Source organism: Juglans regia, chromosome 13 (genome assembly GCF_001411555.2).
Source record: "Juglans regia cultivar Chandler chromosome 13, Walnut 2.0, whole genome shotgun sequence".
Taxonomy (NCBI): Eukaryota; Viridiplantae; Streptophyta; class Magnoliopsida; order Fagales; family Juglandaceae; genus Juglans; species Juglans regia.
Window position 1 is genome coordinate 1,274,921 of NC_049913.1, and position 26,819 is coordinate 1,301,739.

At 36.4% G+C, this 26,819-nt stretch overlaps 4 protein-coding genes across 11 annotated transcripts; 3 read left to right on the forward strand and 1 right to left on the reverse strand.

The window, feature by feature from the left end:
* The first annotated feature begins 1,243 nt into the window (after window positions 1-1,243).
* Window positions 1,244-8,748, forward strand: LOC108996349 (alpha-L-fucosidase 2-like). Of its 2 annotated transcripts, none has more exons than XM_018972204.2 (10): window positions 1,244-1,524; window positions 1,875-2,020; window positions 2,537-3,441; window positions 4,605-4,737; window positions 5,288-5,446; window positions 6,330-6,554; window positions 6,647-6,748; window positions 6,864-6,999; window positions 7,359-7,554; window positions 8,222-8,451. In XM_018972204.2, the coding sequence occupies exons 1-10, from the start codon at window positions 1,317-1,319 to the stop codon at window positions 8,349-8,351; spliced, it is 2,340 nt and encodes a 779-aa protein (XP_018827749.1). In that variant the 5' UTR covers window positions 1,244-1,316; the 3' UTR covers window positions 8,352-8,451. The 2 variants fall into 2 exon arrangements, with proteins under 2 accessions (XP_018827749.1, XP_018827748.1); XM_018972203.2 differs by having other exon boundaries at window positions 1,247-1,524; window positions 8,271-8,748.
* Window positions 8,749-9,455: 707 nt separating this feature from the next.
* On the forward strand, window positions 9,456-12,879 carry LOC108996390. 7 transcript variants are annotated; one of them, XR_001997001.2, is made up of 4 exons: window positions 9,456-9,821; window positions 10,868-10,986; window positions 11,215-11,293; window positions 12,496-12,852. XR_001997001.2 is itself a non-coding variant. In XM_018972268.2 (3 exons), exons 1-2 carry the CDS (start codon window positions 9,667-9,669, stop codon window positions 11,016-11,018), a joined length of 306 nt encoding a protein of 101 aa, XP_018827813.1. In that variant the 5' UTR covers window positions 9,456-9,666; the 3' UTR covers window positions 11,019-11,028; window positions 12,496-12,879. The 7 variants fall into 7 exon arrangements, 6 of the variants coding, with proteins under 6 accessions (XP_018827813.1, XP_018827817.1, XP_035540735.1 ...); XM_018972268.2 differs by lacking the exon at window positions 11,215-11,293 and having other exon boundaries at window positions 10,868-11,028; window positions 12,496-12,879; XM_018972272.2 differs by lacking the exon at window positions 11,215-11,293 and having other exon boundaries at window positions 12,496-12,879.
* Window positions 12,880-16,209: 3,330 nt separating this feature from the next.
* LOC108996358 (zinc finger protein 4-like) lies at window positions 16,210-17,755 on the forward strand. Its single transcript, XM_018972218.2, has one exon. The coding sequence runs from the start codon at window positions 16,886-16,888 to the stop codon at window positions 17,459-17,461; it is 576 nt and encodes a 191-aa protein (XP_018827763.1). The 5' UTR covers window positions 16,210-16,885; the 3' UTR covers window positions 17,462-17,755.
* Window positions 17,756-18,481: 726 nt separating this feature from the next.
* On the reverse strand, window positions 18,482-25,798 carry LOC108996357 (TIP41-like protein). Its single transcript, XM_018972217.2, has 8 exons — window positions 25,606-25,798; window positions 24,840-25,025; window positions 23,550-23,640; window positions 22,871-22,984; window positions 22,724-22,783; window positions 22,587-22,628; window positions 22,065-22,193; window positions 18,482-18,795 (listed from the first exon to the last, which is right to left on the reverse strand). Exons 1-8 carry the CDS (start codon window positions 25,743-25,745, stop codon window positions 18,685-18,687), a joined length of 873 nt encoding a protein of 290 aa, XP_018827762.1. The 5' UTR covers window positions 25,746-25,798; the 3' UTR covers window positions 18,482-18,684.
* Window positions 25,799-26,819: the final 1,021 nt, after the last annotated feature.

Sequence of the window (26,819 nt, forward strand, 5' to 3'; positions counted from 1 at the left end):
AGGCCTCTTGAAATAATTTTGACACAGTCTGATAAACAGACTATAAAACTACGATTGGAAGTCGCAGTGGATTGTTGTGTGCTGCATTTTGTTAGTCTGAATTGACTGACGGAGACTTTCACTACCTCTTCTTCTTGATCTTTAGTTAAGAAAAGCGAGAATCTAGAAAAATAACAATTAGAAGATGGGTTGAATTGTCGACACATGACCGTCACTGGTTGTGGAGGCGTGTGTAGGCCATGCACCACCTTTGAATAGAAGATAAAGGTTGAATTTAAGAAATCCGAAACCATTGACTCTGATGGTGCCGTGCGTGACAGCAATAGACTCTCCCTGACCCGATAGTGCATTAGACGTATGCGCCACACTTTTAATCAATTTTGTTCTTCCCTTCAAAGGATCGTGTGGTGCTCATAAGAGGCGGAAGACAATAGATCAGCATATCTCGATGCTATAGGCGAAAAACAAGGGAAAAAAATAAAACAGATGGACAGATCAGGGTGACCCGGACGGGGGAGGGTTGGCGACAAGAGGGAAGATTATTCCTATTAAGGCCGGATAGAAATATCGCCTGGGGAGAGAGAGAACCTGCCACCAATATGTCAGTCATGTTAGTACAGTTGATATGATATAATTTGAACAAAATAATACGTCAGATTTTTTAAATTAAATGGTAATTCATTCTTCATATTATACTAAAGTTTAATTTCAAGAACCAAAAGGAATAAGATTTCGATTGTACTTTCCGTGATTTTTTTTTGTAACATTTTTGCTGATCCTTAATGAAAATTATTTTTATGCAATTTTCACCTCTTTTTGGTAAAAGTTATTTCATTTAGTTGTGATTTTACATATTAATTGTGTGGATCAGGATCATTTAGGATGATAGAAAAATAAACATTTAAATAGATGTTACTGTATTTATTTAATACTTAATTATATTAAAAAAATTTCCAGATTATGGAATTCTTACAAAATTAGGCTTAGTTTGGATTTAAAATTCACTTTAATTTATTTATTTTAACTCATTTTATTTAATCTTGTCATCATAATTTTTTTAAATTTAAATTTTTTAATTTTTAAAATAATAATAATATTAAAAATAATATTTTAATAATATTTTATTTAATTTATCCTAAAATATTTAACTAATCTCTAAATTCAAACCCTCCTTAAATTTTATTTAGGGGAAGCCGGGCCCCATGGTAATGCAAAATGGATGATCTACGTGGCTTCGCCTGAACTTCATCAGTCTGCAAACAGAGCTTCTCTTTTTTATCGTCGTTATTTTCTTAGGAAATTAGTTAGTTGCAGTTATGGAAGATGAAGGATGGGTTCGGGTGCGATGGCCCACTGACAAGGACCTCTGGAATCCTAGCTCGATGGAGGCTGAGAGTTCTAAGCCTCTAAAGATCACGTTCGCCGGGCCTGCCAACCACTGGACCGATGCGCTTCCCATCGGCAACGGCCGGCTCGGAGCCATGGTCTGGGGCGGCGTTGCATCGGAGACTATCCAGCTCAACGGTAAGATCAAAATTCCTCTCTTGCATCGTATTTGAGCGAAATTGGTAATAAATCGTATATTTTAATATTGATTACGTAGTATTCGTTAATTGGCTGCTTTGTGTCTTTGATAAGTTCATGGATGTCGCGTCTTTCGGATAATCTTCTAGGAAGTATCTTCTGTGACTCAAAATTATGAAAGGTCTAAAGTATATCATTATTCATAATTTAATTGGCAACCAAATGGAACACATAAAATGCTTTGTAGTCATTAATCAAATTTTTTACCCTATAAGGAAAAAATGGTTGTTTCACGGCAAATGTGTGAAATGCAAATAAGCAGAGAACTCATTGTGCAAGAATTCATGCAGAGGACACACTCTGGACAGGGACCCCAGGCAACTACACTAACCCTAATGCCCCAGAGGCACTGTCGGAGGTCAGGAAACTTGTTGACAGCGGTAAATATGCTGAAGCTACTTCAAAGGCAGTCCAGTTGACTGGAAATCCTGCTGAGGTGCTATTCTTTACCTTAAGTATGGCTGCTCTTCTTCATATTGCTGCTTTGTGTGTAATTTAATGGCAATTGTTGACTCAAAGGAATGTGTCAAGTTGTTAATATTTTTTTGGATTTTTTTCAAATATTACACGTCATAGTAGATCATTGCCTCTTGAAATGAGTATGGATTTTAGTGCATAGATGCTGCTTATGTTGGAACTGTTTTGGTGGTTATCATTAATAATGCTCTGGTTAGCACCTGGTGGTGACTGCACATTTAGTAAGTGGTGGTGACATTTCTTCTGGCTGGACATAATACTGGACTTTTTACTGAACTACTGTGCCTCACCACCTTAGACTAGCCTTCATATGCAGGATACTTATTATTAATCAAACTATTTTTTCTTCTGCATGGTTTTTGTTTTGGTATGTAGGGTCCCTAGCTTCCCATACCTCACTAGAACTCCCATGTGCTTCCATATTGAGGTCGCTTAATTGCCACTTGATCTGAATGATTAGTCAGTGATGATTCAGGTTTACCAACTTCTTGGTGACATCAAGCTGGAATTTGATGTTTCCCATCTTAAATATATTGAAGAAACTTACCACAGAGAGTTGGACTTGGATGCTGCAACAATAAGAGTAAAATATTCCGTGACTGATGTAGAATTCACAAGGGAACACTTTGCTTCCAATCCTGATCAAGTGATTGTTACGAAGATTTCTGGAAGTAAACCGGGGTCGGTATCGTTCTCGGTGTCTCTGGATAGCAAGTTACATTATCATTCACGCATTAATGGAAAAAATCAGATTATTATGGAAGGAAGTTGTCCCGGTAAAAGGATCCCCCCGGCAATGGATGCAAATGACAATCCAAAAGGAATTCAGTTTTCTGCAATTCTTGATATACAGGTCAGTAATGACAGAGGTGTGATTCATGTTATGGATGACAAGAAGTTGAGGATTGAGGGTTCAGACTGGGCTGTTTTGCTTCTAGTGGCTTCGTCTTCATTCGATGGGCCATTCACCAAGCCTTCAGATTCTAAGAGGAATCCTACTCTAGAGTCTCTCGGTGCATTGAAGCCAATAATGGATTTTTCATACAATGACCTTTATGCACGTCATTTGGATGACTATCAGAATCTTTTCCATCGCGTCTCACTGCAACTTGCAAAAAGCTTGAACAGCATTACATCTGACGGGTCTCTGGAGTTGAAGAAAATTGTGTCCTCTGTGACTGGTTTATGTCTCATGGGAAGTAATGACGACATGGTTTCAACTGCAGAGAGAGTGAAGTCTTTTCAATCTGATGAAGACCCTTCCTTGGTGGAGCTTCTGTTCCAGTATGGCCGATATCTACTTATTTCATGTTCACGGCCTCGAACTCAGGTGGCAAACCTGCAGGGTATATGGAATAGGGATATGCAACCAAAATGGGAGTATGTTACATTCTCTTAATTCTTTTATTTTTTATTCTTTCTCCAACCCAATTCTGGTCTGTGTTTTTTGCTTGATATTTTTGGCCCTGCTCTCTCTCTCTCACTCTCTCTCCTTCCCACCTCCCCAACACAAACACACACTCATACGCTGAGGTTTAGTTTGTAATTTAGAAATAGGATGTTATTTCAGTTTATTTAAAAGTGGACTTTCTTCCAAGGGATGACCTTAATTAAGGCAGCACTGTAAAGTTTGGGGATACGATACTCTGCTTTTTGAAAATGGCAAGCAATAAGTAATTGATATTTCCTAATATACACTTATAAAAAAATATATATATATTTCCTAATATATATTTGCACTTTCCAAAGGCAAAGGGTAATGTTATCAAGTTGACTCGTACAGCTCCATTTTGCACTTAATGACGGATCATTTTATCAACCTCAATGTCTTCCTCATCGTATTTTTAAAGTTGTCTAAGCAGTGAGTGTGATTGCATGGGTACTTTAATCAACTGCCCTTTTATTGGTTATTAATTCTTTCTTTGTATTTGTACATGAAGTTCCTATATACGCTCGTAATTCTATCCTCACTAAATTCAAGTATTTCCTATTAAAAATTTTCTTCAATTTATTTCAAAAAATAATTTTTTTATGATAGTATATATTTTTTCACTGTATCACTTTAATTTGAGTACTTTTATGAGATATATGTTCTGATTTGGCGGTGGTTATATTTGGATGCATCATAAGTAAACTATTTCTTTAGTTTTTGTAACTGTTCCAATTTAAAAATAAATGGAGACACCGAGACTCTAGGGAGACTTTTTTATTCTTTCGTCCTCTTAATTTCTCCAACACTTAATTTCTCTATCACTTGTTCATCTCCATATAATTGTGAAAATTTGATATTCCAGCATTAAGATTGTCAAGCAAATTAGGCTGTCCAGAAAGACATTAGATTTGCATAAATAACAGAGAGTATCAACCATATCTCAAAGGATATTTTACCACGGTTAATTTACATCAGAATTTGAAGACTACTACTTGTCAATAGTACCACGTTGACGCAAGTTTCTTTGAAGTTATATAACAATACTAATACTTGCAGTTCCTTGCATCAAGAGTTTTCTGCAGAATTACTGACACCTCATCTTTGTGTTCAGCGGGGCTCCACACTTGAACATTAATCTTGAAATGAATTATTGGCCTTCCCTTCCTTGCAACCTTAGCGAGTGCCAGGAGCCATTGTTTGACTTTGTCTCCACTCTGTCTGTTAATGGACGTAAAACTGCAAAAGTAAGACAGTTTCCCCCCACCTGGTTTATAAGTCTTTAATCAATGTAGTCTTAATCCATATGATCTCTTTTGGTTGCTAAAATATTTAAGGTGATTTCAAGGGAAAAGGTTCTCGTTGCACCTAAATCTGAAAACTCACAGATGGTGAAGTTGGCAACTCCATTTAGTATTGAGCCTTTAGAAACAATAGTGGACCATGATGACGTACTGAATATCCTGTGCATGTAAGGCTCCCATTTCCAAATATATAGGTAACCTTAAAGTAGGAAATTTAATCTGTAATTCAATGCTGTTATCCTCTATACCATGTGAGTAGGATGGCACATTCTTATCCAGAAGAAAAAAACATGGAAACAATTCCCATATTATTAGGAGGCAGTCTAAACTATGAAACCTATGTTTGTAGACCTCTGGGCCTGAAGCATCGGAAGGCTTAAGACCAGCATGATCTCTGCCAATACTCCTTTGCGATCTTACTCTGTTCTTCAAGAAATTATTTTCCCACTTATATATTCCTATGCTCTATTTTCTTATTCGCTGAATGTTATAGGTAAACTATGAAGCAAATGGTTGGGTTGTACACCATAAGTCTGATATCTGGTCAAAAACATCAGCAGATCAAGGTGATGTTGTATGGGCATTATGGCCAATGGGGGGAGCATGGCTTTGTACCCATCTATGGGATCACTACACTTATACACTAGACAAGGTAAGATTAAGTTGTCTATACCTTGCTTTATTTTATCATTAGCATAGAAATTGGTCCCCTGTGATAGGAAAGTCAGAGAACTACCTTTCTAATGGGTAGAATCTATTTATTAATCTTGCATTAGCTTTGAAAATCTTTATGATTGCCTTTTGACTAATTGGGAAAATCAAAACAAGCTGAGCAAAGTAGTTCTATCAGTTCTTTTAGGCATAAGAGGCTGTCCTTGAAATCTCTAATGAAGTTAAGGTATATATGCAAAGGATCTGGAAATCTAGACTTTGCCAATTAGTAAGTTTCTATGTCTTGATATGTTAAAATAAGCTTGTTGGTAAACCAATTGTCCCAAAAGCTTAGCTTCATAGGAAACAAGCTTAATTATGTATATAATCTCAGACTCAGACACACTAGTGACACATTGTCGTGCTCAACAAAACTTCACATGAACTTCAAACCCAAGTATGAACCCATAGACAGTAACCTCAATGATGGCAATTCCCATGTATGTAGCAAAAACATTATAGAAAGGAAGGCTTTAATACCATATTGCTGATTTGTTTAAAAGTGTTGATATGTCAAGGTCATGTACCAACATTGGTCAAACTTTCAGTTTATTCATGCTATAGAGTTATCCCATAAAATGCTGTTATCCCTGAAGTTAAAGGTGACGGATTTATGGTTTCCAGTTGATGGATATTTATTGAAAACCCTTAGGCTGGGTGTGGAAGTACTTAGGAACTTCTGAAATCTCCTGTTTCATCACTAGGAAATGAATAATATCTTTTGCATATGGAGATTGAATAGTCTGATTTTTTCCATTTCTTGAAGAAACTTTTGGTAAATCTTTCAACATCATTGGTATTATTGGTATGTCCTTCATAATTAGGATTTTCTTAAGGCCAAGGCATATCCTTTGTTGAATGGATGTGCATCATTTCTGCTGGATTGGTTGATTGAAGGCCTTGGAGGATATCTGAAAACCAACCCTTCAACTTCTCCAGAGCATGAGTTTGTTGCTCCTGATGGTAAGCCTGCTTGTGTGAGCTACTCATCAACAATGGACATGGCAATCATAAAAGAAGTTTTTGGTGCACTTGTTTCTGCTGCTGAGGTGAAGCTTTTATTCTATGCCCACCAATGTAACTCTCTTTCTATTTTTCATATGTTCTATATCTGTATGTCCTTATGGAATTTTGACAATAGGTTCTGGAGAGAGATGAGGATTATCTTATCCAACGAGTGCGAAAGGCTTTGCCAAAACTTTATCCAACAAAAATTGCTGGAGATGGTTCCATTATGGAATGGGTATGGTTGAGTAGCTTGAATATTAACCTTTCAATACTTGCAAAAGGTCTTGGTGGAGTTGGTAATAAAATTCACTAGTGTAATGGGCTAAGAAAAATTCGGTCTGTTAAGCCAGGAACAAGATTTTGAGGACCCAGATGTGCATCATCGACATCTTTCGCACCTATTTGGCCTATTTCCAGGGCACACAATAACTGTTGAGAAAACTCCGGATCTCTCTAAAGCTGCAGAAATTTCTCTCTACAAACGAGGTTTGTATGTATTTTCTTTTCTTTTGATCAAAGTGTTGGCTTGGGATGAGCAGTAGACTTTAGAATCCCGGATACAATTTTGTTCTAGGTGTTGCCCTGAATTATTTGATACATAGTTCTGTCTGGCGGGGTTATGCATCCGCGGTTTATTCCTCATGTTTGGGTCCAAATGATTCTTTCTTGGTTAGGTTCCACTTCATATATATATATATATATATATATATAAACGCCATATGACCTTGCTTCTAGTAATATACCAGATAAACGCCATATGACCTTGCTCCTAGTAATATCATACCAGATAAATTCCCCAAAGTTGCTGATATATAATTTTCCGACATTTGCATTGTTCTAAACAGGAGAGGAGGGTCCAGGATGGTCAACTACATGGAAAGCTGCTTTATGGGCCCGTCTCCACAACAGTGAGCATGCATATAGGATGGTGAAGAAGTTGATCAACCTGGTGGATCCGGATCATGAGGCCCCGTTTGAAGGAGGATTATATGGTAATCTGTTTGCAGCACACCCTCCTTTCCAGATCGATGCCAACTTTGGGTAAGATGCAGCTTGAGTTTCCAACTTTCCATACAAGTCAGTGATACTTTTAGCAACCATCACATGATTATCTAAACAGTTCCGTTCTTAAGAAAGCTTTATACCTAGTATTTTGAGGATTTTTTGCAAGTAACTTTCAGAAGTTTAACTTTGTGTTGCACTTTCACATCAATATGGAGAACAGAAAAAGAGGCAGGGTGGTTGTTAAACATATTTGTTTTCCTTACGAGGTTGTTTATATATTTTGTCTGCTAAAATTCCTCGTGTTGCACACCTCATTTACTTATAAAAAAAATATATTTTGTCTGCTAAAATGAGGTAGAATCAAATCGTTAAATTCAAGCCTTTGGCGTTATCACGACTCTTTAGTAATATCGGAAGAAGGTTAGCATGCTTGGATGGTGGTGCACAATTTTTTTCCTTGGTTATAAGCAATAAGCAAGTTAAAGGTAAACTCATAAATAAAAAGGAGAAGGAAAAAAATTAAGAAACCTTTATTGGAATGTTATCTTTAGTTTTGTAAATATCACAGCAAATTAGAGTTATCACACCCCATTTGCTATTAATGTGCCCCAAAAAAACAATCCCTTTGATTGAGACCAAGCAATAGATTTTGAATTCAGTTTTTTTCAACACTTCCTGCTAACCAAAGTTGACTTGGAAGTAGTGTTGGGGATTTATTTGGCAAAGCCATCAACAATACTTCGTGTTTTCAGGTTCACGGCAGCACTTTCCGAAATGCTTGTGCAGAGCAGCATGAGGGATCTGTACTTACTTCCTGCTCTTCCCCTGGATAAATGGGCTAATGGTTGTGTGAAAGGATTGAAGGCACGTGGTGGGATGACAGTCAGCATTTGCTGGAAAGAAGGCGATCTTCATGAAGTTGGGCTTTGGTCGAAGGACCAGAATGCCCTCGAAAGATTACACTACAGAGGAACCATAGTTACGGCAAACATATCATCTGGCATTATCTACACATTCAATGCTCAGTTAAAATTAGTGAAGACATGCTCCCTCTAAAGGCGCAGCTTTTTCTTTGAATCTCTACTTGCTGTATATACCTTTCTAACAGTATCTTCTCAAGTAGTTATCTATTGAATATGCTACCGTTCACAGCAGATTTTGCTTTTATGAAATGTTAGACTCTGTCATGGTAATTTGGTTATTGTGTTTGTCAAAAGTATTGGACTGAAAGTAAGTTGGTTATTGTGCTTTTGTGTTGAACAGACATCCATTTTAAGTGAAATTGAGAGGATCCTACTCTATAATCTATATCACAACTGATGAGTTTGTGATTGTGGCATCTCCTTACTCCAGCTGTCCAAAATTTTACTTATTGTCAAAGGATAATGATATCCTTACATCTTATTTATTATTGTTTTACTATCTGGTTATTTTTTTTCCTTTTGTTATTTGAATCTAGATTAAGAATTTTAAAACATGACATTTTTGCATAATCTAGAAGAAAATAAATCCAATTAACCAACGTAATTATGTAATTTAATTAAAAATAAATTTAATTTTACAATTACATTGGTTGATTAAATTTATTTTCTTCTAGATTATACAAGAATGTCATGTTTTGAGATTTTTAATTTAAATTTAAATAACAGAAGGAAATTGATTCCCATTGTTGATTGCCAAATTCCATCAATTAATTCCTAGAAACATTCAATGTTCAATGATTCATGGAAATTAGCCTTGGCATAGAATCTCTTTATTTTTCCTGTTAATTTCAGAAATTTTAGACATGCATAGATGTGAAATACATTTCAACCAGTAGGAAACAAAACAAATAATAAACGTGGTGTGGATGGAAATGGCTTCACCTTATCTTTAATTTTTTTTTTTTGGGGGGCAGGAATGTAAATAAAAAAGGAAATGCTTAAAAATAATATCCGGCTCCAGAAGCCACATCTATCGACTCTCATAGAACGTAGATGCCCCGTGCTGTAAATCAGAGGGATTCAAGTTTTCAACACTCTTAAGGCTTTAAGCTCTACGCTAGTGCCTGTACTCCTTCACAACACCAGATCAGTGTCATCGTTCATCCCCCTAAACCCTCGAAAACCCCTCGCTTCGTTGCTTTGTCTCCGACTCGATTTGAGAAATATGGCTTGGCGCTCAGGATCGCTGTCTCGGTCGTTGATTTCGACTGCTAGGACCTCATCGCTCCGCTCATCACCGCCTCTCCCCCGCGTACGCACGCCCCCTCTTGCCGCTCCACGCGTCCAGTCCCGCCGCTTCTCTTTCGCTACTGCCCCCAGGTCCTCCCCCGAAACCCTAATTTTCCCCACCTCCCTGTTTCGTTGCCGAGAAAATTAGATAAGTCATGAAGAGAATCCTGCATTATTATATGCTTTCGTTTATCTATCGATACATCTCTGTTGATTTAAATTTTTCTGGATATCTGATGTGTGAGATTTGAGATATGGAGACTTCAACCATCATATGTTTTGTGAGAGAGAAAAGAAAATAACATAGAGTGCAACAAAGGAAAGGTTCATGTCGAGGTTATTTCTCGCTTTTTTTATCAGTTTTTCAATTTTATTTACATATGGATTTCTAGATCTTTGATGTATGATGTTTTGTTAGGATTTCTGTGGGTTTTTACGTCTTTGGTTTGCGAACATCATTTTTATTGTAATTATGATAAATTAATTACTTATAAAAAAATTATGATAAATAAATTGCCTGTCATTTTCTATTAGTATTTACCTCACGATTGATTGTTGAGTAAATGCAGAGATGTTGAAAGGAAAATGAATGAACAGTCGACTTATGTTTTCGATTCTTTTCCTTTTGTGTTGATATGATTGAAAATGGACTTAAGTGTACTGGTAGTTTTATATGGTTTGAAAGAAAGAAAACAAGTCTTTAAATATTTTATTTTCGTGTCTGTTTTGTCATTCCGTTTCCATTTTTCAACATAATTAACTAGAACATTGTTTTCTATGCATGCTTGATTTAATCTGTATAGAACTATCCTTGTCTTACATCATTATAGCAAATAGAGGGATGAGTTTTTTTTTGTGAATTATTAGATGTTAAATTATTGTTCTTCTGGGATTTACTTCTTTTCTTTTCTTGTGTTTCCAATAGGAACTTGGGAGAACTGGGATGCACACAGGGTTTTCAACATAATTAACTAGAACATTGTTTTCTATGCATGCTTGATTTAATCTGTATAGAACTATCCTTGTCTTACATCATTATAGCAAATAGAGGGATGAGTTTTTTTTTGTGAATTATTAGATGTTAAATTATTGTTCTTCTGGGATTTACTTCTTTTCTTTTCTTGTGTTTCCAATAGGAACTTGGGAGAACTGGGATGCACACAGTCACTCCTGCCACTGGGCAACATGTTGGCTACGACCTGCCTCACATCTCACCTTGCCGTCAACATGCGGGCTTTTTGTGAGCTGTCCCATGGTACCTTCCGCCGTACTTGTCAGGATCGCTAGTAGTCTCTTTGTGAGTCTTGCTGTTTGCATGGCAAAAAATGGAAATCATTTTTTTCTTATTTTGTTGTTATATTGGCAGCACTTAATGTTTTTGCAAATAAATATCTAGTTACAGTTGTGTGTGGTGAGGACTTGCTAGGAGTTTTTGAGTAATTCAAGGTTGGTTGATAAAAGAACACGGGATTGGGATTGATAGGGAGGAGTGGAAAAGACGGGTGATGCACGAGGACTTTTGATCATCCCAAAGGCAGGGAGAATGATGCTTCACCTTATAGGTTATCTTTTTAAACCTTTCTTTCTGAGACAAGTGGTAAAATTGTTGATGTTTTATAGGTATAGCGATAATACCCTAGAATGATTGGAGAGTTTTATGGTTTAATAATTTTGCATAACAAAAGGAATTTTTTTTAAAGAGGTTGTAATTAGTTATTAAAAAGATTTTGTTGAGAAATTGAGCTGTTATTGTAACACACCCCCCAAGCCAGGGGGGCGGGGCAACAAAAAAACTCGCATTAAGACTTAAGAGTTAGCGGGTGCATATATTCTTTTATGAGTTTTTTGTGTGATTCTACTTGTAGTTAATTCTTGGTTTTTTGGATCTATAGATGTTAAGTTTGTTGGAAATTCTGATTTCTCAGTGACCTATACATTTTGTGGACTGTGCAGTGTAGTATTTATATCATGTGACACTGAGGAGTATCCAGCTTCATATTTTTTTGCCTCCCCCACATAAGAAGATTTGCCTTGTAAATGAACCATTGCCATGTCATGTACTTTCCGTCATGTAATTGTTAGCAAGAGCACCATTTGGAATTTTCTGACATAAAATTCAGGGAAGTAGTAACTCTTGCTATCTGTCTTAATAATGCGTATCGATGTAGCTGAATGTTAAGCTATGACCTGTTTATATGTCTTCAAAATAAATTTCATGTTTTCTATGAACTTGGTGTGTTTCTTTCATCATAGTCATGACTGAAAAGAACTTCAAAGAGTGGATTTATTCGCTTGAACACCTTTTTCCCACACCCAAACTTTTCTTTTCTTCTTTTTTTAGTTTCAATTACATATTGAGCATGTTTTACTTAGGGAAACATTTTGTCAAGGCTATTCTTGTGGTTTCTCTTTCCAATACTAATCACTAGTCATTTGTGAAACAAGTAATACTATCTTTGGGTCTATTGGGCTTTACCGATGTTATGGAATCACTTGGTGTAGGTATTTATTCGCTTGAACACCTTTTTCCCACAACCAAGCTTTTCTTTTCTTCTTTCTTTTTTCTTTTAGTTTCAATTACATATCGAGCATGTTTTACTTGGAGGGAAACATTTTGTTAAGGCTATCCTTGTGGTTTCTCTTTCCAATACTAATCACTTGTCATTTGGGAAGCAAGTAATATTATCTTTGGGTCTATTGGGCTTTGCCAATGTGGAATCATCACTTTTACACATGTTATATTCCTTTTCCCATGTCCTTGCAGGTACATGAAGGGCTACTGGATAAGCACATTTTAGTGCAAGAAGTTAAATTGGGGCAGTCATAGAATGGGTATCGTGTAGGAACTTCAAATTTTAGTAAAATTAGTAAGATGTTATCCGAGTTGTGCCATTTTGAAGAAGAAACCTGGAGTTTTTCTTTGTTGCGTTCATCAACTTGCACAAGTTCTGGCAATTCAAATGTAGACTGATTTCAAGTATCATTAGTTTCTGGAACACAAATGTTTACTTTTTTGCTGCTGCATTTCTTTTTGATAAAGGTGAACGGTGAACGGTGAACGGTTTTCTCACCAGATGAATATGTTGGATGAGAAATGCTTAATAATAGTGTGGTTACTCGAGTGCCGAGTACTCTTGGATCCAGAGAATATATTTTTAAACCTGTTTGATGGTTCCATTCTATGCTTCCTTCCAGAGCTGAGACATGGTGAAAATGGAAAATAGAATTTCTAACTGTAAAAATATAGCGTTAGGAAAATTTGAACTATATCTGGTTTTCCTTCATTTTTCCCATCTCCGAGATGGAAGTTAATTTGCAATCAGTGCGAATACAAAATTTGAACAGCTGCTGGTGAGAGAATGTACCATGAAAGAATTTCACAGAAGTTTGTGGCAAAAGTCTTGCAATTATGCCTGCAATTCTTACCATCTTGTAGCTTGGAACCTTCGTGATAGTGAGAGCACGTGGGATGCCCTATGTCGTGACAAAGTGTTACTTAGTACAGCGTGGTCCTCCACTCCATTCGACTCTCGTGGGGAGCAGATGATGCTCCGACCTAGAGGAGTTGGTGTCTGAATCAGTGTCCTAGTTGTTGGTCTTATAATGGAAGCAAGGCCGGCCATGTGTCTCACGGGTACTCCAGAAATGGGTTTTTTCGGCCTTTTCCCCAGAGTCCATACTACTGCCATCTACAGTTAGGGTAATGATACATTTGCAACCGGTTTATTATTTTATTATTTATATTATATCTGAAATTTTTTATTTTTTTTAACATTCTTAATTTAAGAAAAAAAATTAAAAAAATAGATAATTTTATTAATATTTAATTCCTTAACCATTAAGTAAAATAAAAAATAAATAAATAAATAAAAATAGTAAATAAGTAATAAAAAAAGTAGTAATGCTATCATTTTTCCCTGTAGTTATTGTGAGCTTTCTATTTTTTTTTTTTATTGTACAATTTGAGAAGGAAAAAGACAAGTATTAAATAATTATGTGGGGTAACGTTCATATCCTCTGGAATCTTCACGCGAAAAACATGAAGAATTTAATTATCTCGTGTGTATTAACAGAATCATGAACATTTATTCAAGCAGTACTCCAAATTGTATAGAGCACGAGAAATAATCTTGCCCAATGTCTTTTTTTTTTTTTTTTTGAAGAGATGATTTTACCAATGTTACAAGGAAAAAATAGTTTGATTTTACCATAAAAATCAAAATAAAACAGTTAAAGTTCATTTAGATTTATAAAGAAAGAAGGAGACAATGGGCAAGTTAACAATTTTCCTGAGCATGGTCAGGTAGTGATCTACCATCGTGAAACACGTTTCGTCGTTGGTTGGTTCACTCTTATTTTGGAGTATTCCTGGCAGCACCTCCCTTCTGATCTTTTATAAATACAGTGCTGTTATTTAGTACATGCCAGCTGTTCTTAGTCATGTCTATCGGGGCTCACTCTTTATAATCGAACGTGGCTAGAGGTCCATCAGCAATAATCTTTATTGATTAGGATGTATGTTTATTACACTTGTTCAAAATCTTTGACATGAGATTATTATTATTATTATTTTGATTATATGCATCTCATTAAATTGACAGAATCATAATGATTTAATTTTTGAAAATAATAATAATAATAATAGATAGGACTCAAAAAGTATATGCTAAGCTATTAAAATGAAAAGAAAACAAAAATAATAATCTAAAAGGCTAATCCATTATTCCTTGTCCCGAACAAATAAATACGACAAAAAAGGAGACCCCATTATTACGCCCGTGCTCCTAGCCTTTCTTCTGGAAAAGATAGTTGAAGTAGACGAATGTTGAAGTGGGGGCTCATCGTGATTCGTGAGGAAAGCTCCTAGACAGTATTTGGCAGGGTTGCATGTTAGTTGACAAAGACAACGAAAGCTCCACCAACAAGAGCTGAGTTGCGTTCATCCTTCTACAAGGACTGTATTTGGGGCTACCTGCAACTTGTTCAATGCCCATATTTAGAGGGAACTGATCCTATATGAAAAATAGCATTTCTCTAATAGTAAAGCTATTTTGGAAAGGAAGTAGAGATATGTCAGGTGGTCCTTCAAAGCTATAGTGGCCCATGGACTCAGAAAACACTTGCAAAGATGGATTTGGAAAACAATCTCTCTCTCTCTCTCTCTCCCCCACTTATTTGTGACAGAATCCTAAATGTAAAAGCTTCCCTTTCCTTTACCACAATAATTGAAGTGAAGAACTTGAACAACAATCCTAAGTCAGAAAGTGATCAATAAGTTACAAACTGAGGGGGGGGGAGCTTTTGCTTTGCTTTGTAGAATCTCGGTTGTAGGCTCTCATTCCGAATTGTTCATGCATAACAACTTGCTTTGAACTCCCAAGTTTTTTTTTTTTTTTTTTTTTTTACAAAAGTTGGGTGCATACCGAAAGTGAAGTGAAGTGAACAAATTGTCCATCACCACTTGGGACCACTCTCATTATCATTAACAATGCCATATCTGACCAATCTAGCGTCAGCACCAAGAATCTTTAACTATTTGCAGATCATGAATAGCAGTAGCAAGATGTTCCATTATAAAGCTTGTAGGTCAAACCATCTCTTGATTACTACAAATTTTAATTTTCCCATAATTACTCATAATCTAATAGCTCTCTCTCTCTCTCTCTCTCTAATTAAAATTGAAATCTACATAAAAGCTGAGATTTTGATTGGTTGCGTGAAGATATTTTCTTTTCTTTTTTATTTCTTTTGTCTGATGCCCTTTCATGGGGGAACTCAGCTTCTCTCATCTTCTGAGGTTTTATAACAGAAAAGACTGGAAAGAAATCGAATAAGTAAAGGTGGCTCTTAGTGCACTTCTCCTAGTGTACAAACAGTCTGCCCATTACGTGTTTGAAAACGAACACCAAGAAACCCCAACATGAAGACACCCACATAGATAATCTGGTCAAGAGAAAACACTGCATTGAAATTGGCAGTATAGTGATATACCAGACTATCTGGGTTTTCTACTTTTATCACCATTATTGACAATTTTAAGGGCCCCATTCAACCCCAGACAAAACATCAAATCAAAAGGCAATTTAATAACCTAACTAATCTTTACCAGTTACCACCTCGCACCAGTCACTACTATACGTGTGTATTTAGCATTTTTAAAGCTTATCAGTCACAATCTGTTTCTTTTCAATTTTTCTTGGGCTAAGGCTACATGAAAGATTATCACTAACTGAATTCTCCAATCAGGACATACCACTTTTTTCTTCTTTTTTTTTTTTACTATCATACCAACTTGAAATGAAAGAATTTACCAAGTGCTGCAATTGTCTGTTGCTGTGGAGGGGACAATGTAAGTGGACTCCATTCCACCTGACGAAGAAATGTTTATTTGTTAAACCATGGAGAAGGAATTACAGAACAAACCCATAATGTAAAATTCGGAAGCAGCTGGTGCTCCTCAGACATCTTTTATGTAAAAGTGGTTTGCCAGTGCATGATTCATACTCGAAACGAAGCTCCTCAGCTTTAACAATAAAATAAGCAGCCCTTCTCGAGGCAGAAACATCTTCCTCCCTCAATTCTTTGTAGCTTTCAAGCACCTAGCTTGATCAAGTGGTTTCAGAAACCACCAAAACCAACAGAAGCACCAACCTAATTCCTAAAGGTTCAGCCAATTGAATTGCTTGCTCGGTGGATAAGCACCACTCATAGCAGACAGTTCAAATAAATGGCGAGATTATGGATTTGACAAATGAGGATTTTGATGTATGATTGTCAAACCTTGTATTTCTTTTGTTACTCCAAATAGAACCATGTAAAGTTATTGTGACTTGAGGCCAGAAAAGGACGAGGCAAAAGATGAAAGTGGGGAATCCTAAGCTTGACAAGGGCAACAGTAAAGATGACATAAGCAATGTACCCGAGAGCACCAAGCATCACTTGGTGGGGTCACTAAATTGAGATAAGACTACATAAAAAAAGGAGCTTTGCCAATCTCACTTCCCATACAGTCCCGATACCTCTCGCCACTGAATTCCTCACTCCCTCCCTCTTTGATCTAACACTTTAAAGAGTCGATCACAACCAATCCACAAACCCTCTCTATACATTCCATTTGCTTTAACACAGTCACCAAATTTGAAATTTGTGGAGACATGATCTTTCAGGGTGAAGCAACTGAAGGAATACCAGACAGACGGCAAGGTGACCAAATAATCAGCAGCGACAATAACAACGAGGGTACTGAATATGATAATCCAGGCGAGTGGCTGAACCTGAGCCTAGGCAGGAATTTGCTCTCAACACCTGGAGACTCTGATCCACAACAAAGGCCTGCTTCTACCAAGGTTTTCTCGTGCAACTTCTGCATGAGGAAGTTTTTTAGTTCACAAGCATTAGGAGGTCATCAAAATGCCCACAAGAGGGAAAGAGGTGCAGCCAAAAGATACCAGTCTCATAGGATGATGGCAATGATGGGATTACCCATTAACACTTCCATGGCTCGATCACTTGGCGTCCGGCCCCATTCACTTGTGCACAAGCCAAGTAGGGAGTTGTCAGCAATTGTTGCAAGATTTACGGATGCCAAAACAGGGTTTGGAATGGCAAGGATGCCCTTCACGATGGAAGATCCAACAGATTTGATGTGGCCAGGCAGCTTTCGCATGAATCCAAAACCGTCAGAGCCACCGTCAGAACCACACAAGCTAGACTTAAATCTGCGGCTCTGACCCATGCATCCTTCAGCCTCAGTTCAGAATTAGTTTTCCACTCTTTCTATTGGAACAGACTTTGATTTCTCCACCCATCAAGTATAGCAACTAACCAAGGTAGGATCTGGAGTTTTAATATTTGAAATGCTGGATGGTGTTTCTGCTAATGAAACTAGACGAAATACAATATATTTCCTTTGTATTTCCACCAGTTATGCGCGTTGGAGTAAAAGCAAAGTTGAGACCCAACCCTGCTTTTCAGTTATCCTGATTTTGATGCTTGAAATAAATCCCGGTGCATTACACACGTCACTGAGCTGTTACAGGGCCTTTCTTATCCTAATTATAAATTTCTACTTATGTTCCATGTCTCTTTATCTATGGTCTGAATAGGATTATGTTGAGAATTACTCAAATGTAACGAAATGGGTACTTAAGATCAGCAGTATTACTCGCACTACAACTCGTCAGGGTGCAGCTCAGTGGTCAAAGAGCGGGCTTGGGATGAGCTGTAGAATCGGACATTCTGAGTTCGATTCTATACTATCAGTTTCCTTAGATAACCTAATGAACAATTTTGGCGAGTGAGGTCATATATCAGAGGTTCACTCCTGCAGGTGGGGGTGGGGCCCTTCAGACCCTGCCTTGGTGAAGGTTCCACGTCATAAAAAAAAAATTACATGAGAAATATTGGTGGAGTCCAGCACTTCCGAAGTGGGGAAAAAAATACACAAGTAGCAAAAACTGAGAAAAAGATATTACGAGATCTATGAACAAGTAATTCTTCAGCACGTATCTTGTCCTAAATCAACCCATAAGCTGCACCAAGAAGAGAAAAAGATGATTGTGAAAGGAAGAATTCCCCCCAAGAAAACACCTCTTAACTTGAAGAGATCCACGCCACTCTTGCCCCTAACGTCTTCCATATGGCGCACACATTTTCCTTACTAGAGAAATTATTTAATTCTTTCTTTGATAAAGGTTTTAACAGGTGGCAGGCACTGAGGCAGACATATAACCCAGGCACCACCCTTAAATGAACACTAACTTAAGAAGAACCATATATATACATCGAGTAGGATCTCTTGAGCTAAAATATGTGTACATGCAATGAAGATAACTAAAATATCAAAAAAGAGAATTAACAATAAAAATATGCATATGAGTTAGGATGTTTAAATTCTCCACAACAAGCACACCATGGGAAAATTGAGTTCTTTTGTATGAAGACATGTATCACCTTACAAATTATCAGGAACTTTAAGCTTTTGGGTCTTGTGCTTGATAATCGGAAGCCACTGGCTGATGGTGCATGGATCACTATAAGCAGCAGAATCAGAGGGGTGTCCTTTCTGCACCATATTTGACTAATCAATGCTCCAAGAAAAAAAAAAAAAAAAACTTCCAAAATTTTCAAGTACAAAAGTAAACCTGTTTTTATTTCTTAGTTTAGTTAAATGAGGTGCCAACGTGGAGAGGATAAACAAAAACTAAATTGAAAATGCAAGTTTCAACAATGTCATGTAGAATCAGTTGGAAAAAAAAACTTGAAAAATTATGTCATATAGTTTCAACAATGTGTCCTGAATTTACACACAATCAAAAGTTCAACTTCCATACTCCACTTCTGCAGAGAGTGAAAATCAGTGAATTATGACTTGCATCAAAGTTTCACAGCTGGGATTCAACTCAACTCAAAATAATAAATCTATCCCGAGATCACATCTGCCAAAATTAGAATTCAGAAGCCCCGTAAGATGCAATCTGAAGCCTTGCATGTGATAAGAACTGAAGCCTTAATTTCAGAAATTGGCTGCACTTCTGTTTTGTGCCTGCCTACCAGTTTTGATGAGTTTGAGTGTGGTGTAACGGCCAGGCCTAATAATTATAAAGTCAGAATATTGATAATTTTTATTGGGCCTTAATTATATTTATTGGGTCATATTGGATAAGCCCATGAGCGATAAAATATTGAGCTTGATTAAGAATTTTAATTAGGCTCAATAACTAGGTTAAACTCATTTATTATTCACTGAATGAGTTAGAATTTTTTTAAAATTTAAAAATTGGCCATTAGAAATTTATTTTAATTTAAAATCATCACTGATTGAAGTCTCTTACGTAATCTCAGTCACTGTCAATCCTACAATGAATGAACTACTAGACATGTTTTTAAATTCAAATTCTCTTCTTGAATGATCGCGATCGAGTCCAACTCGAACTCGAACTCGTCGGCACCCCCTCCCAAATCTCTCTATAAATATCTCTCTTCCATGTGTTATTTGAAAAAAACCATAAACCTTCGTTAGTGCAGCAGCTGAACCCAAGATACCCAGTCTAGCACCGTGTGTGTCCCATGTTCACCATGCCAATAGCCTGCCTCATTCCTCTCACAACATTCCTTCTAGTTCATGTGATTGATTTCATGTCGGAAATATTGGATTAATGCTACAAGGTAAGTAGTTTGATCATAAATTAGGATTAATATATGTTAGCTAATTATATATATTATTATTAAAGCTAGCTCTTTGAAAGCCAGTGTTATGTACCACGCATGTCATGATATTTGCAAGAACGTCATTCATAATGTTTTATTTTGTATATTATAGTTATGTATGTATTATGCATATTATGTTGTATAAGATACGTAAGCTTTCATAAGATCAAATGTAAGATAAGAACAGTTTGATAAGATGGTCATTTAGATAGATGGTACCAATGCGAATTTATGGGTGGACGTGCAAGCCACGGATCTAAGCGTGGTCCACCATAGTATGTTAAAATACTATTAGCGGCTCCCCTCGCTACCGTGAGATGTGGGGCCAGTGCACAACCTTACACATATGGTTAAGTATGTGGGCCAGTATGATACGTAAGATAAGTCAGATAAGTCATGCATGTTATAAACATATGTATGAATGATCATGATTTTAAGTTCTCAGCATGAAATAGTTTATGAAAAACCTTATGTTAAGTATGTTTACTTTATGATGGGCTTCTTACTGAGTTATCGACTCATTTTAGTTTGTTTTATATTTTTAAAACACCCCAGGTTGGAATATTTATGAAGGTAGAGTTGCATGACGGGATTTAATCTAAGGAGGCATGACAGTAGCCTAGATCATGTACAGAGATTTTAAGTAATGATTTTTTTATGGCACGAACTTTAAAGAAATTTTAATAAATGTTTCCTTGCACTCTCATTTACGATTTCAGTATTTTTAATTCAAAACAACTCTATTTATTATAAGGAATCTTTGTACTTTGCATTTCCTTTAAAAAAAAAACAAATATATTTTTAAGTCAAATTCAGTAGTAGCACTCTGACTCCCGTGATTTTCTAAAAAAATGTCTTTTTTAACTGTGGAGAGCGGGATGTTACAAGTAGAGCCTAATGGGACATACTATGGAGACAAGTCCTGCATCGTTCAATGTCATCTCACATGAAGTCTAGAGAAGAAAACTAAATTATAATTCATTGAAGAGTTGTCGGACCATGTATGTGCAATCACCTAATCATAATTTCCTGGACTTCTTCCATCTAACTTCCATTTTTTTTAAGGCAATTATAATATTACGCTTGATCAATTACCAAAAAAAAAAAAATATTACGCTCGATCAAGAATTTTTAGGTAGGCTGCAGTTTTCCTTTTTCTTGGGTCATAGCTAGTGTTTTAGGTGCTGCAAGCTAAATCACTGCTGACATTATATCAGAATGCCTCACCGGAAAGATTGCTTAGGCAAAAGAACTAGAGGATGGCAGTTGTTTCTCTAAAACATACACAGCCGTTCCTACTTGTTCAATAGATCCTACACACAACAGATCAGGACCTGCTGTTCATAGTTCCTACTTGTTCAATAGATCCTACCCCCAACAGATTAGGACCTGATATTCATACTCCAAAAAGACATGAGAGAAGACTGTGGGCTAGCACGATAAGTATTCCTGTGGTAAGGGGTACATGGAATTTTAAAACATTAGAAGCTTCTTATAAGAATAAGAGAATTTATTTATATTCTAACCAAATTATCCCTTAGAACACCCAGAAAGTGGCAGGAGCACCTCTTTGACTCTCCACTGTCTCCGAACACTGATAAATTACGGAACTTGTGAAAGATGGAAACTAGACAAATCATTCAAATACATAGATTTTTCTGAAGAGCAGAGACTAAGGGCAGGTTTGGGGGGTGGGATGAGACACAAAATTCTCATCTCATCTCATCTCATCATTACACATTTTTCAAATCCTCATACAAAATATAATAAACAATTTAACTTTTTCAAATCCCAATTCAACTTTTTCAAATCCCAATATAATAATAATACTAAAACATAATATTTTAAACACTAAAACAAAACACAAAATTCTCATTTCACCCCCCAAACCTGCCCTAAATAACAACTTTATCACCCTAACTTGACCAGAGAACGTCATGATTTTGCATAAATGCTCCTTCTTTTTTGTTCAGATGCATCTTTTGTATATCCCTGTGTATTTAGGTAGCATCCTCACATCTATTCATTACTAATCTTATTAACTAATGAAAATAAATAAATATTTTGCAGTAAACGCATGCATGCAAGCTAAAATCCTCACAAAAATGAAGAGACAAAACTTACAGCAGATAAAGCTTCAAATGCCGCTTCTCTCCAGCAACTTTCTCGAAGAATGATGGGATTTGCACCAACTCCAAAGATGCAATGCATACGAGTGTCCCTTAGTCTCATAAGCACTCCATCAACTCTAAGCTAGAAGAAGAACAGAATCACGCTAAAACAGAATATTATAGAGTTGGAAAAATAGAAAGAGAAGCTATAGAGATGGACTATGGACTATGGGCCTGATGACCCTTTCAACCCCATAATTATGGGCAGGGAGGTGAGACTGTAGGTTCAAATCCTGTGCATGAGCTAACTACCAAAAAAAAGAAAGTGAAGCATATATACCTCCCATGTACATGGGTTGTCTACAAGAGTATTCCCATATAATTTTTGGAGTTTACTAGAACAGAGTATTCCCTTTAAAAGCTTTTTTATTCATCAAACAAGAAAATACTGGCATGATGGAAAAACATTATCAATAAAATTATTTACATTAGCTATCTCAAGTTGAAGTGTAATGAACCAAGAAAGTAGACTCACCCAAAATCGTAGGAGAAGAAACCAACAGCTTGGCATGATTCTCTAGAAAAATAAAAAAATAACATGATTAGTCCTTAATCATCTCAAAGATGGGAATAAATCATAGTGATCAAAATACGAGGAGATTGAAATGTTACCACTTTTACAGTTAACAGCGAAACTCCATTATCAGCCAATTCATCTTCATACAATACTACCTGTTCAGTTACAAGGGCTACTTTGTTCACGTATCAATTTATATCCTAGGAAGAAAATATACGTGCTTCTAGTATCAAGATGTTCACCTCATCATAGAAGAGAATAGGCTCTTTTGATGCTAGTGAAATCACATCAATTTTCTCCTCACAGTCCTCCCACTGCAGACTGCATTTCCGCCGAGAGGTTTCCTCTTTTCCACACTGACCATACAAAGCAGCACAAACCACAAAATGTAGCTATTATTTCAAAAACAATAGTCAAAGCCATGATGAATACCATGAAAATTTGGAAAATGTTAGAATTATCCATTTCTATTATTAGAAAAACGTTAGTTTTACATTAAGAAATATGAAAGACTAAGGCCCCGTTTGGATGTTCAGCTGAGTTGAGATGAGTTGAGTTCTTTATGAATAGTGGTGAGTTGAAATGGTGGAGTTTTGCAGGGCCCACCTAAGATGAGTTTAGGTGTGTTTAGATGTATTTATAGAAAGTTGAAAAAGGTTGTGAGTCCCGCGTGTAAAGAGGTGTTGAGTTGAAAAAGGTTGTGGGACCCATGTGTAAAGAGGAGTTGAGTTGAGTTGAGTTTAGTGATTTGGGAATTGTGTGTTTGGATGTTAGACTCAACTTAAAATTAGACTGAATTAAGTTGAGTCAGTTTGAATTCCAAAAGGGCCCTAAGAGAAAAGAATGCAAGGGACAGGAAAGGGAACTCATTAAATTATGTAAAGGTTTTGCATAAATCTAGAGAAAAGAGCAAGCGCATACCTTTTCTGTATCTATCTCAATTGTTTCGCTTCCTGAATACGGTGTTGTGAATGTATAGTCATAATCCAGTATCACCTGCTGGGAGGAGTTGCTGCAAATTCACAAGAGGTATTTAAGACGCAAGAAAAAACTATTAGCAAGTACTTAGTCTTCGTTTGTTTTCACAGTTCATCTCAACTCATATAATCATTACAACTTTCCAAAATTTTCACACAAAATAAAATAAACTATTCAACTTGTTCAAATCCCAAAACAAAAATAATATTAAAAAATATATTCTAATAATATTTATTAAACTTTTTAACTTTAATCTCAACTCATCTCATCTCATTTGCGAAAACAAACGAGGCCTTACAAAAAAAAAACTGTCAGCAAATGCTGCTGTGTAGACAATAAGAATTGAATTGAAAGAAAAAACCCAAATAAGGGGACATACAATGTCACATACTGAAGTAGGTGACTTAACAGTCCACTTAAACAGTATTCTTTCATGACTTGTACAGCAAGTTGATGGTTAGAAAATTTGTGGAAATTTAGAGATATTTTTATCAGTGAGAGAACAATCCAATCATGAGGAACGAAAATGTTATATCCATAGAATTCAAATAAAATATCATCCTTTAATATGCTTATACTTCAGCGAGGACAATCTTATGGAAACTGCAATGACTCAGGGAAAATGCTAGCCACATATGTGCTATAACCCTAAACAACTAGTCAATTTGAAACATGCCTAGAATCACTTATAAAGTCCAATTTCACCCAGTATGTAGCCAATGTGTTAGCACCCATGAATACCTATGTAACCTACTCTCTCTGTGGGTTATTCATATTCCCAATGTGGGACTTGGGTGTTGCACACTCCCCCTTTAAAATTCATGATGTCCTCCCTAAGGCAATGTCATGAAGTGCTCCAGTATCACCTGACCAGCCTTACAAAGTGGCTTTGATACCATTATTAGCAACCCAAGGAAAGTACCAACCACATCACCACTATAACCCCAAATACAGTAATGAATTTGAAGCTTCCCTAGAATTACTTATAAAGCCCAGTTTAGTAAGTACCCAATGCAGGACTCAAAACCCATGACTAACTTTACAACCTACCCACTCTACATGGATTATTCATATTAACAATGCAGAACTGAGGAGTTACAATAACCTTTGAAACATCATCCCTCTTTATAATGGCATCACGTTAGTAAGAATCTAATGTTTGATGCTATAATACTATGACTGAAGCAATTAGATCTACAAAAAAAAAAATTATACATAGAAAACCTAGCTTACCTTCTGAATTTCCATTTCGCTGCTGCAGGGACTTGAACTGGTGGCAATGCCTCCTGCTTCCAGCCATTTAGAGCATCAAATGAATTAAAATGAATTTTGATGCCACTCTTCAGATGTTTAAGAACCAAAGAACTCTCCCCAAAAACCATTTCTGGCAAGTGAGAAGTCTTAAGCTTCTCTTCCCACCTGAAAGCACAACATAAAGCATCAATACCTAATACCTACCTGGAAACTTAGGAGTCATATACTATTAACATATAAAGTTTCAAACGCCTCCGGAAACAACAGTCCAGTAAATAACACCAGTATGTTTATATGCCAATTTCCACAAAAAAAAAAAAAAAAAATCCTTTTTCTTCCGATGACTGCCGAATCAACGCCCTAACCATTGGTAAAGGCAGGACTCGACGCCTGGTCTCTGTCACAATACCAAAGATGTTACCAGCTGAACTAAGCGTCACCTTCAATTTCCACAACATTTTAATCACATTCAAGAAAATTTGATAGATCACTGCTATTGGATGAATTGAAAAAAAAAAAAATTGGCTATACTTGAAGGAAAAAAAAATATGTTTAGCACGGATTTAAAGTATATATTTTACATAAGCCTTGGTCCTGATGAACAATGGACCGTCAAACTAAGAATATAAAATAAATTTTCCTCTAAGAAAAAATGGTTCTGTTCGACAGTGTAACATCTACAAAAGCAGATATTCGAAAGTAAAGAGCTGGGAATTGAAACTTTGTTTAACAAAATTTCACTCACAGCTGGAGGCTGGAGGAGTTGAGGATGGAGCGCTTGCGAGACTCGATCTCCCAGCCATGGATGCGCAGCCCGAAGCGACCGTCGGTCAGGGGCACGGCCCCGGCGGCTTTGAGTTCCTTCTCGTCTGTCTCCACTTCCATTTCTTTCAACGGTTCCTCCGGTTGACTGCGGGTGCTGTTAAGACTTGGAGCTGACGATGGGTTTGAGTTTTGGGTTACAGAAGGGTTTGGGTTAGGGACTTTGGGCCTACCATAATCCCCCTCCAAACAGGTGGGCGGCTAGACCTGGAACCCCGTCCGGATTTGGAAACCCTGGGATTAGGGGCGCGGAAGAAATTAAATTAGAAAAAGGCTTATTAAAGGCCCAAAGTTGAGAGTATTTGTTGTGGGCCTTGCGGCCATGCAAATATGTCGTGGCACGCAAAGATGTCTCAATTATTGCTAGAACTAGGCTCGCAGATGCATGGGCTCTGAGCCCATATGATCCCGGACAAAAATCCCAACACACTTAACACGCAGCACGTTAAAATTCACTCCTGTCTTAACAATATATAAGATTACAAGCCCAAAAGTCGTTGCGCTTTAACATATGATTGTTTCCTTTATTTTTAGTTATAGAATAGATTCTTTCTAGCTGTCTAATCGAAATTGTTGATGATAGAACTAGATAGATAGATCTTGTGAGCCCTATAATACTGCCAGTAGGTTTTTGAAAAATGATAAACACGATACTTTTCACAAATTATTTTATAATCATGTTTTAAAATAAGAGGTATTATTATAAAATAACATATAAAAGTAACATTACTTTATAAAAATACTCTCATTATATATCATATGTTGTGAAAAGTATTATGAAGTGAATGTCTATCATTATTCATTCGTTTGTCAATCCCTCTTCATTAGAATAATGCTACTTTAATTCACTGTAAATTTATAATCATTTCTTGTCATAATATAACACATTTAAAATATCTATCTATAATAATAACTTATAGTTTACTTTATATGCACTATATAAATTGGTGCAATTAAGAATAATAAACTCATGATCAAGATTAACGTATTCTAAGGCCCTATTTAATAATTATATGAGATGAGATAGTTTTAGATAAAAATTAAAAAATTAATATCCAAATCATGAGAAATAAATAGATTAATCGTGCAAGCATGGTATCACATGACAGTACTGTTGCATGCGAAACACGCATTCGT

What these genes read in the sequence shown, in the direction of transcription:
- LOC108996349 (XM_018972203.2), top strand. Translation starts at nt 1,317, where the DNA reads ATGGAAGATGAAGGATGGGTTCGGGTGCGATGGCCCACTGACAAGGAC. An exon ending in GGAGACTATCCAGCTCAACG is followed by an intron (nt 1,525 to 1,874) that starts GTAAGATCAAAA and finishes GAATTCATGCAG; the next exon opens with AGGACACACTCTGGACAGGG. An exon ending in AATTTCTCTCTACAAACGAG is followed by an intron (nt 7,000 to 7,358) that starts GTTTGTATGTAT and finishes TGTTCTAAACAG; the next exon opens with GAGAGGAGGGTCCAGGATGG.
- LOC108996390 (XM_018972268.2), top strand. Translation starts at nt 9,667, where the DNA reads ATGGCTTGGCGCTCAGGATCGCTGTCTCGGTCGTTGATTTCGACTGCT. An exon ending in TCTTTCGCTACTGCCCCCAG is followed by an intron (nt 9,822 to 10,867) that starts GTCCTCCCCCGA and finishes TGTTTCCAATAG; the next exon opens with GAACTTGGGAGAACTGGGAT.
- LOC108996358 (XM_018972218.2), top strand. Translation starts at nt 16,886, where the DNA reads ATGATCTTTCAGGGTGAAGCAACTGAAGGAATACCAGACAGACGGCAA.
- LOC108996357 (XM_018972217.2), bottom strand. Translation starts at nt 25,745, where the DNA reads ATGGAAGTGGAGACAGACGAGAAGGAACTCAAAGCCGCCGGGGCCGTG. An exon ending in GCGAAATGGAAATTCAGAAG is followed by an intron (nt 23,641 to 24,839) that starts GTAAGCTAGGTT and finishes GTGAATTTGCAG; the next exon opens with CAACTCCTCCCAGCAGGTGA. An exon ending in CGCTGTTAACTGTAAAAGTG is followed by an intron (nt 22,629 to 22,723) that starts GTAACATTTCAA and finishes TTATTTTTCTAG; the next exon opens with AGAATCATGCCAAGCTGTTG.